The sequence below is a fragment of the Acomys russatus genome, chromosome 5 (genome assembly GCF_903995435.1).
Source record: "Acomys russatus chromosome 5, mAcoRus1.1, whole genome shotgun sequence".
NCBI lineage: Eukaryota > Metazoa > Chordata > Mammalia > Rodentia > Muridae > Acomys > Acomys russatus.
Genome location: NC_067141.1, coordinates 44,533,907 through 44,548,200, shown reverse-complemented (window position 1 = coordinate 44,548,200; position 14,294 = coordinate 44,533,907). Strand labels below are relative to the sequence as shown.

The 14,294-nt window shown below is 44.8% G+C and overlaps 1 protein-coding gene across 1 annotated transcript in view; it reads left to right on the top strand.

The window, feature by feature from the left end:
• Positions 1-8,375, top strand: part of Pgm5 (phosphoglucomutase 5) — a 170,041-nt gene extending 161,666 nt beyond the window's left edge. The window contains exon 11 of the mRNA XM_051146273.1: positions 8,180-8,375. Within this exon, the coding sequence (XP_051002230.1) occupies positions 8,180-8,269 (90 nt within the window). The 3' untranslated portion in view covers positions 8,270-8,375. The remainder of the gene's footprint in view (positions 1-8,179) is intronic.
• The last annotated feature ends 5,919 nt before the right edge of the window (positions 8,376-14,294 follow it).

The window sequence follows — 14,294 nt, the reverse complement described above, 5'->3', positions numbered from 1 at the left end:
AACCCTTTGAAGTACAGCCATTCAAATAACTCTTAAAAAAAGAAAAAAAAGACTCCTCTTTGTTCCAGAGATAGCATATCTTCCCATGCAATGCCAGCCTAATCTCTGGGACATATTGGGCACCTAGTTACCAGGGCTTCCTGAATGGCTGGCAAAATGGATATTGTTACCATCAATGACCCCTTAATTGACCTCAACTACATGGTCTACATGCAGTTGTATGACTCTACCCATGGCAAGGTCAATTGCTCAGTCAGGGCTGAGGAGGGGAAGCTTGTCATGAAGGGAGAAGCCATCACCATACTCAGGAGTGAGATCCCATTAACATCAACCGGGGTGATGCCAGTGCTGAGTGTGGTGTGGAGTCTACCAGTGTCTTCACAACCATGGAGAAGGCCAGGGCTCCCTTCTGCTGATGGCCCCATGTTTGTGATGGATATGAATATGACAAATCACTCAAGATTGTCAACAATGCTTCCTGCAACACCAGCTGCTTAGTGCCTCTGGCCAAGGTCATCCATGACAACATTGGCATTGTGGAAGCACTCGTGACCACAGTCCATGTCATCATGGCTACCGAAGACTGTGAATGGCCCCTCTGGAAAGCTATGGCCTGGTGGCCATGGGGCTGCCAAGAACATCATCCCTGTGTCCATTTGTGCTTCCAAAGCTATGGACAAGGACATCGCAGAGTTGAATGGGAAGCTCACTGGAATGCCCTTCTGTGTTTCTACCCCTGATATGTCTATCGTAGATCAGACATGCTGCCTAGAAAAAGCTGCCAAGTATGACAACATGAAGAAGGTAGTAAAGCAGGCATCTAAGGGCCCACTAAAGGGCAGCCTGGGCTACACCGAGGACTAGGTTGTCTTCTGTGACTCTTGCACCTTTGATGCTGGTGCTGGCATTGCTCTCAATGACAACTTTGTAAAGATCATTTCCTGATATGACAAGTGACTATAGCCACAGCGACAGGGTGGTGGACCTCAGCCTACATGGCCTCCAAGAAGTAAGAAACCTGGGATCACACACCACAGCAAGGACATGAGAGCAAGAGAGAAGCCCTCAGCTGCTAAACTCATCCCCCAACACTGAGCATCTCCTTCACAGTCTCCAACCCAGACCCCCAGAATAAGGGGAGAGGCTTAGGGAGCCCTACTCTCTTGAATACTATCAATAAAGTTCACTGTACCCACAAAAACAAAACAAAACAAAACAACAACATAAAAGACTTCAGAAAAGAAAAATGTCCTTATGTATGGAAGAGGGGTCATCTGTGTTAGTAGTGGCCCAACTGTGAGGCTCAGATCAGAGCACTAGCAAGCCCTGTGACTTTCAGCATGTTGGCACAGTGCCTCTGGGCCTCAGTTTCCTCACCTAGAAAGCGGCATAATGCCACCCCCTCAGAGGCCATTGTCAAGATCAGTTTGACACATGGATTCAGAATAGCATAAGAGACATGGTGGGTACTCAGTGTGCAAGGGCTAAAAACCATTGAAGAAGAATCAAAACCTCAGAATCAAAACACACGGCCTAGCTGAAGGCCGTTGTACTGCCTGTGCACTGAGCCCACCCAGGGTGTATTTTCTGGTGTCCAGATCTGCTTCAGCCAGAGTGAGAAGGTACTGCAAGTGTGGAGTCCCTTCTGTGCATTTACATCTTCCTTGGGTGAGGCCTCCTGGCCACCTCATAGACAGAGCCTTGACTACAGGGTAGGATGCTGCTGGGAAGCAGGCTGTGTATACATCTGTTTGCCTGGTAACCACTGTGCCAGGCTGGTTTTTTTTTTTTTTTTTTAATGTTGTTGTCAACTGTGGAGCTTGTTGACCGAGAGGACCCCTGCCATGTGATGAGTTGAGAAAAGGATCCCTTCCTCCCTGCTCATTAGCACTGATTTGCAGGAGCAGCTCTGAAGTGTGGCCTGGTATCAGCTTAAAAACAGACAGGGTATGGTGGCTTTTCACATCTGAATTTTAATTGCTGGTCCATAGAGAAAAGAGCCAGCCAGACATTCTGTCTCTGAGAGTTTCCTGATGCTTGCAGAAGTATCATGACTTAAACTGCCCGGGAGCATTTGATAATAATATTATTAATGCACGAATCCCGATCATTAATTGAATGTTTACTATGTGACAGGCACTTTGCTAAGTAATGTCGTGTATCATCTTGTCCCATGCTCCTGGCTCTGGGCAATAGGAACTATTATTAGATTCCAATTTGAAAAGTAAGGCACAAGAGATTAAATGCCTTATCTAGTTTGTGCTCGAGGTGGAAGGAAAGCCATCCCCGCCCCTCTGCCCCATGAAAGGCAGTCAACCCACTCACATTAGAGTCTCCTTCAGCTCTTAACTCTTTCCTCGCCTGACAAAGCACCATGACCTTGGCTGTCATCAGCTGATGTTACTTTAACAGGCTTCTCACAGTTTAGCAGCACACTGCACTGATGCATCCTATGGATCCATGGATCCTGCCAGCCAGGTATTTGAATGTGGCTCTGGAATAGTTTGCCCAGCATAACCAGCTCTGTGATATCAGGGAAAACTCAAATGACTGGAGCTAGAGGGATCTTCGTGCTTTTAGGCATGTGCCAGGCTGCTTCTTCTTTCTTTCTTTTTCTTTCTTTCTTTCTTTCTTTCCTTCTTTCTTTTTTACTTTTGGCTTTTCAAGACAGGGTTTCTCTGTGTAGCTTTGACTATCCTGGACTCACTTTGTAGACCAGGCTAGCCTCGAACTCACAGTGATTCTCCTGCCCCTGCCTTCAAGTTCTGGGATTAAAGGTGTGCGCCACCACCACCCAGCATGTGCCAGACTTCTTAACACAGCAGCTAAGGGCTGGATGGGATGCTTCAGGGCCTCTGGGAGCCCAGTCTGAGAACGCACCTAACATAATTTCTGGACTCTCTGCCTGGAATTCAGATGCTTGACATTCCAAGGCTGGGAGAAAAAGAAAACCTGCATCTTTGCTTTTTATTTCATGTGCTTGAGTGTTTTTCCTGTACTTATGGATGGGAGGCACTTGAATGGTGCCTGTGGAGGCCAGAAGAGGGTGCTAAATCCCCAGGAACTGGAGTTAGGAATGGTTTTAAGGCACCATAAGGCTGCTGGGAAGCAAACGGAAGTCCTTGCAAGCCAAACTCCAGCTCCAAACCTACTGTTTTGTGTGAGAAATGCCAGAGACTTGGTAGCCATGTTTTAAAACTGCTCAGCTATTTGCACTATTTATGTAATGTATTAGTCAACTTTGCATCACTGTGATGAAATTTCCCAGCTAATCTTCCTATAAGGAGACATGGTTTATTTGGGCTCACAGTTATCAAAGGCTCAGGACTGAAGACCCATTGCTTTCAGGACCCTGGTGAAGGTGTGAGATAGAACTGAGAGCGCTGTCTGCCCATCTCAAGGCCAGAAGGAAAAAGAAAAAGAAAAGGAGGCTTGGGCTTCCACACTCTTTAATGGTCATGTCCCCGATGACCTAAAGAACGTCCACAAGGCCCCCTCTCCTAAAGTTGCCACTATCCACTGAGGAGCAAAACTTTTAACACATGGATCACTCAGAGACCTGACCTATAGCTGTGACCTTCAGGGTATCCAGTATAATAAAGATGGAGCCAGGCCTAAGAGCCAAAGTCCGTCAATGGTGTAGAGGCTCCAGCACATCGTCACTTTCCTCATAACTTCTGATTTGGAAACTGCTTTTGAGATGGCACTTTTCTGTTACATAGAAGTGAATAGTGCCATTGTCGGTCAGGAAGAGGTGAATTCTATGGAAAACTAACAATTCCAAAAATCTTAGACGGCTGCTTATGAAAATGAGGCCCATATGGCTCAGTTCGGAAGGCTAAAAGTCCAGGATCTGGCAGCCACATTTGTTCTGCCTCTGGTGAGGAGCCTAGCCGAAGCTAGTGTCGTAGGAGGTACAGGTATCAAATGAAGGACCCTATCTCTACCCCGAAGGCCAGAGAGGCTGTGCGGTTTGCCTAGGGACCTAACATTAGGTTCTATCTTTCAAAGGCCCACCGTCTCCCAACATCACCACCCAGGGGGATAAGTTTTTAATACATGATGTGTTGGGGGCAAGCTCAAACCATGTGTAAAGCATAGCATGGGTTTTGTTATCCCTAAAACCAAGCCGGGAGGGGATGGGGTTGGGGGGGGGTGCCTTTCTGCCCAGAAGCTTTCAAGTACTTGTTCACTGTGAAGCTGAATTTAATAATAGCAGTGTGTTTACACTCCGTACTACCGACAGACCCACTGTATCACTGCAGAAGCCAGCTTCTCAGGAAGGGCCGCGGTGAATGCAGGCCATGGCCCTCTTGGCAGTCCCTGGGGTCAGAAATCCAAATGGCAGGCTGACAACTCAGCAGAGCAAAGAGGGCAGTAAGACATGACAGCAGAAAGTTGCTGCTTCGAACTGGAACTCATGGCAGAGGCATTCGTTTGGCATCTGAGAAAATATGCGTTGATTTTATAATAAGAGAGCATAGAGTACACCGAGCAGCCATTAACTGCCGGTCTGCATGCCCTAATTCCCTTCTGCGTTTTTAATGGCAGCCATTATTTATGTATCTGCCTGCGTGCCCAGGACTGTCCTGTTTCCTACCTGTGCCTGAGGTTAAGTGACTTACCCAGATCACACAGCTCATGATGGAGTAGAGCCAGTCAATCCAGGCAAGTTTGGCTTCAGAGTTCAGTTAACCACTATCCAGTTCAGCCTGTCCTAGGATAAGGAACACGATGCTGCCAAAGAGGGTCTCAGACCTGAGTAGATATCAGGGTCATTTTTGGAAGCTTGTCAGAGATATACATTCTAGACTCTCAGGAACACAAACACTCCGTCCGTCTCTCTGAGTAGAACCCACAACAATTGTTCTTGGCTGGTCCTTGGGTAGCAGGCTGCTGGATGCAGACCTGCAGATGCAGACCTGTGGGTGATTTGGCTTCATTTTTAAGGAGCATCTGTAAGTGGAGCACCAAGCAGAAGCATGCCAATGCTGCAACCACAGGAACTCAGATTGCTATAAATGGTAGAATAATCTGTATCTCACCTTCTGCAGCCTTGGAGAGGAGACTGGCAGTAACAAGCTCTACAGATTTCATTTTTTATTTTTTATTTATTTATTTTTTTTACTTCTGGTTTCAGTCTTTTAGATCTATTTCTTCTAAAAAATATATTTGTGAGAGGTAGGGAGTCATTTTCCATTAAACTAGCAAGTATATTCCACACAAAGGGAAATCTGAAATGCGCTGTGGACAAGCCCAGTGAATGAGGACGTAGTGGGGGCATCCTTGGCAAGGCATACAGAAGTCTAAAGCAGTTAGTAATTCTCCTTCCTCCTTCCATGCACTTGGTGGCATGAAGGTGAGGTAGATTCAGCCTACTCACTCCCTACCCTGTGTTCTCCAGAGGCCTCCATATGTGGAGCCACATGGATCTCATGTTTAAAATAAACAGGACAGTCTTTGTGATTCTCATATTTGGTTTGTTATGTAAATGCCACCTCTTAGCTAACGACCCAAATCAAAGGCACCAGTGGGGAGGGTGGCAGAGAAGGAGGCTGGTCCCACCTGCCTGTGTGACTTTTGTGGGTGGCACATTGTACTCCCGGAACACTGGCATGGTTTTATTTTGATGAATCTTGTTAGGAGTATTTCCTCCATGTCTATCTGGAGAGGGATTTTCCCTCAGAAGAATTTTTTACAGACGCCTGTTTTGTTATTTGATTCTCTCAGGGTTGAGCTCTGAGTTCTGGTTTCTCTATAGGCATTTTTTTTTCTTGTCCACTTTGATTGATTTTAGGTACATTAGAATAAAGATAGATGGCATGAAGTGTGCGTGTGTGGAAGGGTGCTGAGGATTATAAATACATCAGGAGCCTGGCAGCCACACTTTGAGGAGCCATCTGAGATTTATTCACCAAAAGGTAACTTCCAGAAAGCTCGGTGTGACAAGGGTGAGAGAAGCTGATTGTCACCTATGAACCATGTTAGGGAAAAAGCTGGAGGAAGGGAATGTGGGTGAGAGGCTACTGTGAGAAGAGGCCAGAGGGTTTGATGACTGCCAGCAGGTGGGGCAGGAAGACAGACTCAACAAAAAGTCCTCTAACCACACTGACACTGACGGAGACCGTGGTATAGGTGTGGCACACAGAACCCCAACTCCCAAGGCCTCAAATGCTCCCAATTTCTAAACTGTTTGAGCCTAATGTGCTGGAAGTGGAAACTTCTGCACTTTGGGTCATGTGATAATGGTCACAGTCAAAATAAAGATGTATTAAGAATATTGTATAAATTTCCCTCCGGTTATGTGTGTTTTTAAAAAAAAAAAAAAAGCATGTGAGAAATTTAAATAAATTTTCTCTTTAGACTTGGGTTCCATCCCATGATATTTCATTATTTATGCATATATTCCCAAACAAATAGAAAAGAAACCGGTTAACATATGAAAGGTAAAGGTGTCACCACAATCTGCTTCTGTGAGCTGGCTTGATTGCCACTGATGGCCACACACTTTATGTAATTAGAGCACGAGACAAGTTTGGCTCTTCAGTGCAGAAAAACTTCCAAGAAATCACTGGCTACATACATGTCTTGATCACTGTATCTTTCCCATCACATATGTAGATCTATGTGCTCATTTCCCAGTCATTTAGCTTTGGGTCAGGGCACTTCACTTTGAATATGAGCATACTGTTCAGAGTTGTGATTCTGCTTCATCCTCTATAATGTCCAGTGTTTATTCCTACTCAGTTAGTACCACTGGACTCTAAATGTAGTTGTGAAGGAAGCTGAAGCGTTCTTTTACATTTTCTGATTTCTCACCAATATTTTACAGTATCTCATGCACATCTAATCCAATAAATCATCATTCTCTATTTTCCTAGAATACTAAAATTTTTATTATTACTTTTTAAACCCTCTCTCTATATACTCATATCTTACCATTTATTTGGGTAATTATATTGAAATTATCTCAACTTAATTATTTGAATGAAGTGAAATTATTCTGTGGTTGTTCACTATTGGTGCTGTGCAATTTAATGATATGAAACAGCCCTAAAATAACACCTTACTAGATCCAGATTTCTCCTTGCCCTGATTATGATAGCCTTCGGCTCCAAGGAAGGTAGCATCCCCTAATACACAGTGAATTACATTGGTGCACCCCACCTAGCACTTAGGTCCCCTCCCACCAAAGTGGCTTTCAGTCCATTAGTGTTCTCTGTGAATTCTATGCGTACCAGCTTGCGTGTGCTGTCTGTACCCTATGCATGCTCTTCTGTCTGACTGCAAAACGTGAACATCCTTCATGGTTTTGTCTGCTAGGAATAGGTTAGGTTGCTAGGAATAGAATGCTGCCTCTCCAGAATTATGTAATCTTGTCCCCTTACTCCACCTCTACCCAACTCTTCTCTAGGTATTCCTTTGTTTTGAATGTTGTCTTTAAATGAACTCACTTTATAATTATATATAAGTTTACATCAGCAATCCACATGGAAAAACAAAATATTGTTTGATAAATATGAGTGTGCCATACACACAAATTTAGTAAAAAATACACACAAGAATTGTCTTCAGGTGAGGTGATTCTTGAGCGTGCTAAAGGTCAGCAGAAAACAGCTGCTTTCTAATTTAGGTCTACGGGTGTGTCTGGGGTATGTGCTCCACATTTCAGAAACTGGGTGAGCAATTAATCAAGAAGAGATCCTTGGTTCTTTGCTGAACAGTGTGCCAAAGCCCTCTAAGCCACCCAACCGCTGTGGGAGTAACAAAGAAGATGAGTGTAGCCTGAACGGTATAGGACAGGAAGCTGGATCCAGTAATTCTGCAGCATTAGTGTGCCGCCATCTTCTCTGAAACATCAGCATGGTGGGATGGTGAGGAGAGAGCTTTGCCCTCACACTCAATGGGGCAATATTTGGTGGGGTTATGACTTGGAAGGAATGGAGCTTTCCAGACGTCCTGAATTCATTGTTTAGTGCGAGGCTTAGGCATGTCCCTATCACGAGTCGATTTCTCTGGGCTTGAGCAAGACCACATAGAGCAGTTTCTGCTTCTGTGTCCTACCCATACCAGCCACTGCCTCTAAGCTGCAAAAATATAAACTGACTCCACACCTCCGAGGCAGAAATCCATCCAAAGCCTGTGCTGTAGCTGATCAGCATCTGTCTTTCTTTTCCAGGCAGTGCTGAGCCCTCTTATAGCCATCGCACTGAAGATATCCCAGATCCATGAGAGAACTGGCCGGAGGGGACCCACCGTCATCACCTGAGCACAGGGCAGAAGAGCACTCAGAAAGATGCTTCGCTGCCCCGTGCCTTCTCACTTCCTGTTTGTGCCTCTTAGGACTTTGGAAAAACAAAACCAATTTTGCTGTTGGGGTGGGGGTGGGAGGGGGTTAAAAGGAGAGTGGGAATGGGGGAAAGAACCCCTTTCATTTTGATTTGTCCTGTTCCTCCAAATGCAGCAGGGTCTTTAGTTATCTGTCAGAGCTTCACTGTTGTTTAATATCTGTATTTCATTACACCAATGAGCTTCCCCTTTTGAGAAAGATAGGTGCACTAGGGAAGTAATCATAACCCCGTGTATTCCTGGTGTCTTGTGAGACAAGATTCTGAGAGAGAGAGAGAGAGAGAGAGAGAGAGAGAGAGAGAGAGAGAGAGAGAGAGAGAGAGAGAGAGACAGACAGACAGACACAGACAGACAGAGAGAGACGGAGAGAAAGAATATCTCCAAAATTAGACTGACTCTAAGTTTTCAAGGGCTTTGGGCAACCAGAAGATCTCACCAACATGGAGGAGGACTCAACTTTACATCCTTAATAAGATCTACCATGGTGAAAGGTTTAGAACTTCTAAGATACATCCATCTCCCACCAGCCATCCAATGGTCCATGCTCCCCAGCCTCTCGACATCTCTGCACCACCTCTCTCTTTTCTAGGGTTTTCTATGACTCACAATGATGCACCTCCAACAAGACATATAAAGGGTTGTTGTCTTCTCTCTTCTTTTGCATATAGTATTAATTTAGCTACCAAGCTGGCTGCATCCCTCTGGATGTATCCATTTCCTGTGCAGGTGGCAAAGGGCTTTCTAGAAAAGACGGAAACAAAAGGGAGGCTTCCTTGATTATGTCACAGAAGCCAATACATCAGTTTGTATAAATCCTCCCAGGAATACCACTGTGTGTTCTGACCTTGCTAACAGTGGCTGTATGAATGCAGGAGAGCGGAAGGGGCTGGGGTAATTAGTGGGATAGTCATGGGCCCTAGGAGACAGAGATGTGCGTTGTCACCATTGGCTTTCTTTGCCTGGGAGAGAAAGGGACCTGGGAGCTCCAGCAGTCACGTGGACTGGGGCAGAGTCCTCAGTTAGGCATGGGATGTGTTTGTTTCTGTTTGCCTTCCTTGGGAACCGCAGACTCACTTATCACACCACTCACAGAGATGACCTAGTGCCCCTTTACTGTTAAGGAAGGCATGATTATGGCTGGCAAGGTCAGTGCCACAAGGAAACATTCCCAGCAAGGTGTTTGTTTCTGTTCTCTTTGTGCTTCTGTCAGAAACTTGCTAGGACATTTCATAGCCAAGAAAACAGAGCTTCCATATTTTAACCTCCATACATGATTGTGGGCCTCAGCTCATTTGCCACTTTACAATAACAGTGTTGGTTTCCGAATAATAGGAAGGCGGCTTTTAGCTTTTATCTTGTAGCTTTCAGTCTCACTATCTCCAGACTAAAGGTCCCCGACAATGTCCATCCATTCTTTCTCTGAGGACGTGTTGTCAGTGCAAGCTGACCAATCCTTTGGCACATTAGCTCTAGCTAGGCAGGCAAATATTTTTTCCTTAAGTTCATGAACTTAAGTGATCTCTAACTTTTAAGATCAAGTTATTCTACTTAAACATTCTGCTTTCTTTATTTTGTGTGTGTGTAGTAGCCCAATTATAGTCACTTGTAAATTCTTTCTTTCTTTCATTAATTCATTAATTCATTCATCAAACACTGGTTGCGTAGCTACTCTGGGCACATTCCTCTTTTTGATGGATCAAGAAGATGGATGAAGTTATCCATACTCTTTGAAATTTACAATTTTGGGAGAGTTGGCTGTGACAAAAACCCACAGTAATTAAGGAGGCATAAATGTCAGAGAAGTACAAGCGTAAGCTATGGGAACACAGAGAGGCTAATTGACTCTGAAATGGTGGGACACTGGGGATAGGAGACTTTCCCTAAAGAATAGGGTTTCTTGGGGGTCCATAGCATTTGTATAATTTGCCAGAAGTGAATGGAAGCATCAAGACACAACAGTCATTGCTGGCCAGAACTTACGGAAGGGGCTGACCTTGCGGGCCAGACGTTGGTGTGACATTCAGGCAGACACAAGATATGAGATCAAAGGCAGCAGATATGAGTGGCCACTATTTGCTCTCAGTTGTATTAACAAACAGCATGTCTCAGTGATTCTAGGATATGGCCCCTAAGGTTTACATTGCTGAGGTATTATTTCTGCCTTAACCCAAGATTGCATGTGTTCATTCTTGCCTTATTCTCACAAGAGATTAAAGCCAAATGCACACCCTTCCCTACATGATGCTCCTCTTGTCACTAAAGATGGAGGGCCAACAACCAAGCTTTAAGAGCAATGACCCAAGGGTCAGTGAGATGGCTGGGAGGGGGTGGGTAAAAGTGCTTATCGTGCAAGCCCAATGTGTGGCTTGAGTTCAATCCCCAGTCTGTACATAAAGGGAGAGAGAGAGAGAGACCTCACTCCACAAAGTTGTCATTTTACATTCATATGTGTCCTGGCATGTGCACCCCCCCACACACACACAAAGAGAGGGACAATAATTAAAAAAGAAGAGTAAGTAACATGAGACATGCAAGAATTTTGTGGGAACCGGGAGAGTGAATCACAGAAGAGGCTCTGGTTAAAGTGAAGTAACTATGAGGGCTACTCTGGTGATCTTCTAGCACCAAGGGCTTCACTTACTGCGACATATACCTCTGGACAGTGGTAAGCCACCATATGTATACAGCGGTTCTTAACCAGGGCATCACCCCATTCGTCTAAGAGATTTGGAAATGTGTATGTATACAGTACTTCCAGGAAGGAATTTATAAGAGGAGCCAGGGTGTTGAATACTGGGCCTGCCAGGTGTCAGCCATTCCCCCAAAACAAAAGCTTGCTTTGTTTCACCCGAGATTCTTGAACTTCTTCATCATCCTTTAAAAAGTGGGAGGATGCTATGAAGATGGCATTGACCGTAAGTTGTCTCAAAAGCTATTGACCTCTGGCCTGCACACATGCATTCACACATATAAATAGGGGTATGCATTTTTTTGTTTTGTTTTGTTTTGTTTGAGACAGGGTTTCTCTGTGTAGCCTTGGCTGTCCTGGACTCACTTTGTAGACCAGGCTGGCCTCAAACTCACAGTGATCTGCCTGCCTCTGCCTCCAGAGTGCTGGGACTAAAGGCGTGTACCACCACACCCGGTAGTGGTAGCCATTTTTAAAGAGAAAACACGGATCAAATCTTACTGTTCCAAATTGCAGACTGCATCCATGATATTTGCAGGTTGTGAATGTTTTCGCACAGAAACTTTAGACTGATGGCCATGCTTCATGGGACCGTGAGCTAGATTCGGACACACTAAATCATAACAAGAATGACAGTGTCATGACTGCGTTTGGCTACCCACGGGTCAATATAAGGCTTGAGATTTTTGGTGGCCAGATCCATGAGCTATGGCTGATGTAGAGGATGAGAAGCATTTGTGGAACTGATAATGACAGTAAGATGACTCCATGCCCATGTCAAGGAAATCAGTGTTTGGACCATCAAACAGTTACAAACAGCAGGAGATTATCTGAGGCAGCAGAGCTTAATGGAATGCCTGTTGCACTTCAACCAGCTGGACGCTTTACCAGCAGAACTGTCCCATGTAGTTGACAGCTCACTAGAGTGTGAGTAACCCTGGGCTGTCATGGAACTTTATAGAACACAGTGGAGACATGGGTTACAAACCCATGATTCTCCCCTCTTTCCACTTCTTTCAGGGCTTAGCATGTGCCATGCCACAAGTGAGTTTGAGTAGTGCCTCACTAATATATATATATATGTAAATTCTTGACAAACAGAGCAATCAGTAAAAGTCACTTATGAGCTTTTCCATGGAGGGGTCAAGATGGAGCCCAGTACAACTCAAATATGAAAATGCCCGGCCAGCATTGTATACTCTACACTGACCTTGCCATCCTGATCTTCTGGGTGCTGGTGGTCATTTTAAAATTTGTTCATCACAGGAACAACATAAAACTATGAGTTGGGGTGTGAGTATCGCTCACACTGGAGAAGAGGAAGAATGAATGGCAACCTCTCCCGTGGAGACTTTCTTCTCTTCATTGTTTCATAGTCCAAACGCCCTCCCCAGTGTCCATGGAACCATGGCTCCCAACCCAGCAATGTTTCACTTGATCACAAACCTGAGAAAGAGTGAAGATGCCAGAGCTGCTTTCCTGAGTGCAGCTTTTATGGGGTAATAATGTGTCATCCACTACAGTAGGACACATTTGTTTGACTTGCCCACTGGATTTTAGTTGGTGGGATTCTAAAACACAAGCCTGCTTTGTGTAATGCCCAGGTTCTTGACTCTTGAATCAGGGTTTGTGTGTTTTAAAAACATGTCAAGGACTGTGAATTAGTGCTGATTTTCTTTCTTTCCCTCTTTCTCCCTCCCTCTCTCTTTCTTTTCTTCCCTCCCTCCTTCCTTCCCCCCTCTCCATCCCTTTCCTCCATCCTTTCTTTCTTTAGCCCAGGCTAGCTTCTAACTTATGATGTAGCCAAGGCTGACTTTGAACTCTTGATCCTATAGCTTCTGCCTCACAAGCGCTTAGGTTACAGGCCTGTGCTATTATCATGCCCAACTTTAGTGCTCTTTTAAAAAGGAAGCACCAGGCTGTTTTCTGAATCAACAGCTTGTGTCAATCATGCTTAGGAACTCATCTTGATACTGTGGAGAGTGCTATCATGACTTACGTTCCTCTACTGGTTTTTTTCTTCTGATACAAAAAGTGACAAAAAGAAAAAATGAAGGAGAGCCTGAGGTAACGGAGAGGTGGCTTGGTAGGTAAGCGTGTTGGCTGTGAAAGCACTAGGAGCTAGCTTAAATCCTTACTTGTGCCAGGAACCCCAGGAAGATCCCTGGAAACTCACTTGCCACCCAGCCTACATGAAACAGCAACCCCTGGGCACCCTAAGCATGTGCACATACATGCACTTGTGAATATACACATGTATGTACAACACACAACTGCACAAAATAATTTTTTTTTAAACTCTGAACACAAAATGTATTGCGTTAAAGAAACTAAAGTAATTTGTGCAAACTAAATTGAACATTTGTTTTAGCCGACCCCCAGAGGTAGGAGACCCAACTATTCTGTGTGCAAAGCTGGTTAGAAGTTCAGTAATGCTGTTCAGTCAAACCCGTAGGGAAAATTGACCTATAGAGGGGTGGAAAGAAATGACAAGAAAGGAATAATGAATTGCATTGCTAATAAATGATTATTTTCCTGGTAATCCATTCCTACTTAGTCATTTCTTCATTGTCATGGATTCAAAGTGGAGATTCATAAAGATGTGCTTCATGGAGCAGGGTTTTGCCCATTCGGCATCTTATATGTTTATCAGGATGTTCACAACCTGGGTGCTAGGCATTGATGGGGAAACAGAAAGCATGGATACCCAGTCCCTCCTTGTTGACTCTTCTTGTGGGTTGGCAAAGACTCTCCTGTGCCTCACTGTGGCTATTCTCAGTAGGATGCAGGAAAGCTTCACGATGGGCGCCCAGCTCACAGACAGAGGACAAGGCTGACATATTTTAACTGAGAATCCCAATAGCTCTAAAGCCACTCAGCTTCTTCTTCAAGGGTGGCAGACATCGCAGTGACCTGGAGCATCGCTTTCTGTTCAGGGTCACTTTGGAAATGGAGACAGTTATCTAAGCTGCTTCCCGGAAGGAGGAAAGAAAAGCATAACTAGCCTAACTCAAAGGTGTGACGTAAGTAAACCCCTCACGTCCCTTTAGGCTCTTCACCTTCCTTGAGGTCACTGTTTTATTGAAACATGCTTCCCTGGATTCTCAAAGCCTCAGTTGACGCATTGCTAAAACAGGACCGGTCATAGCATTCGCCTCATAAAGACGGAGTCGGGGCTAAATAACAGGCATGGGAGGGCTAGTTGAACCTGCTGTTCGAAAGGCACACCATAACTGTTAGATATTGACCGCAACGC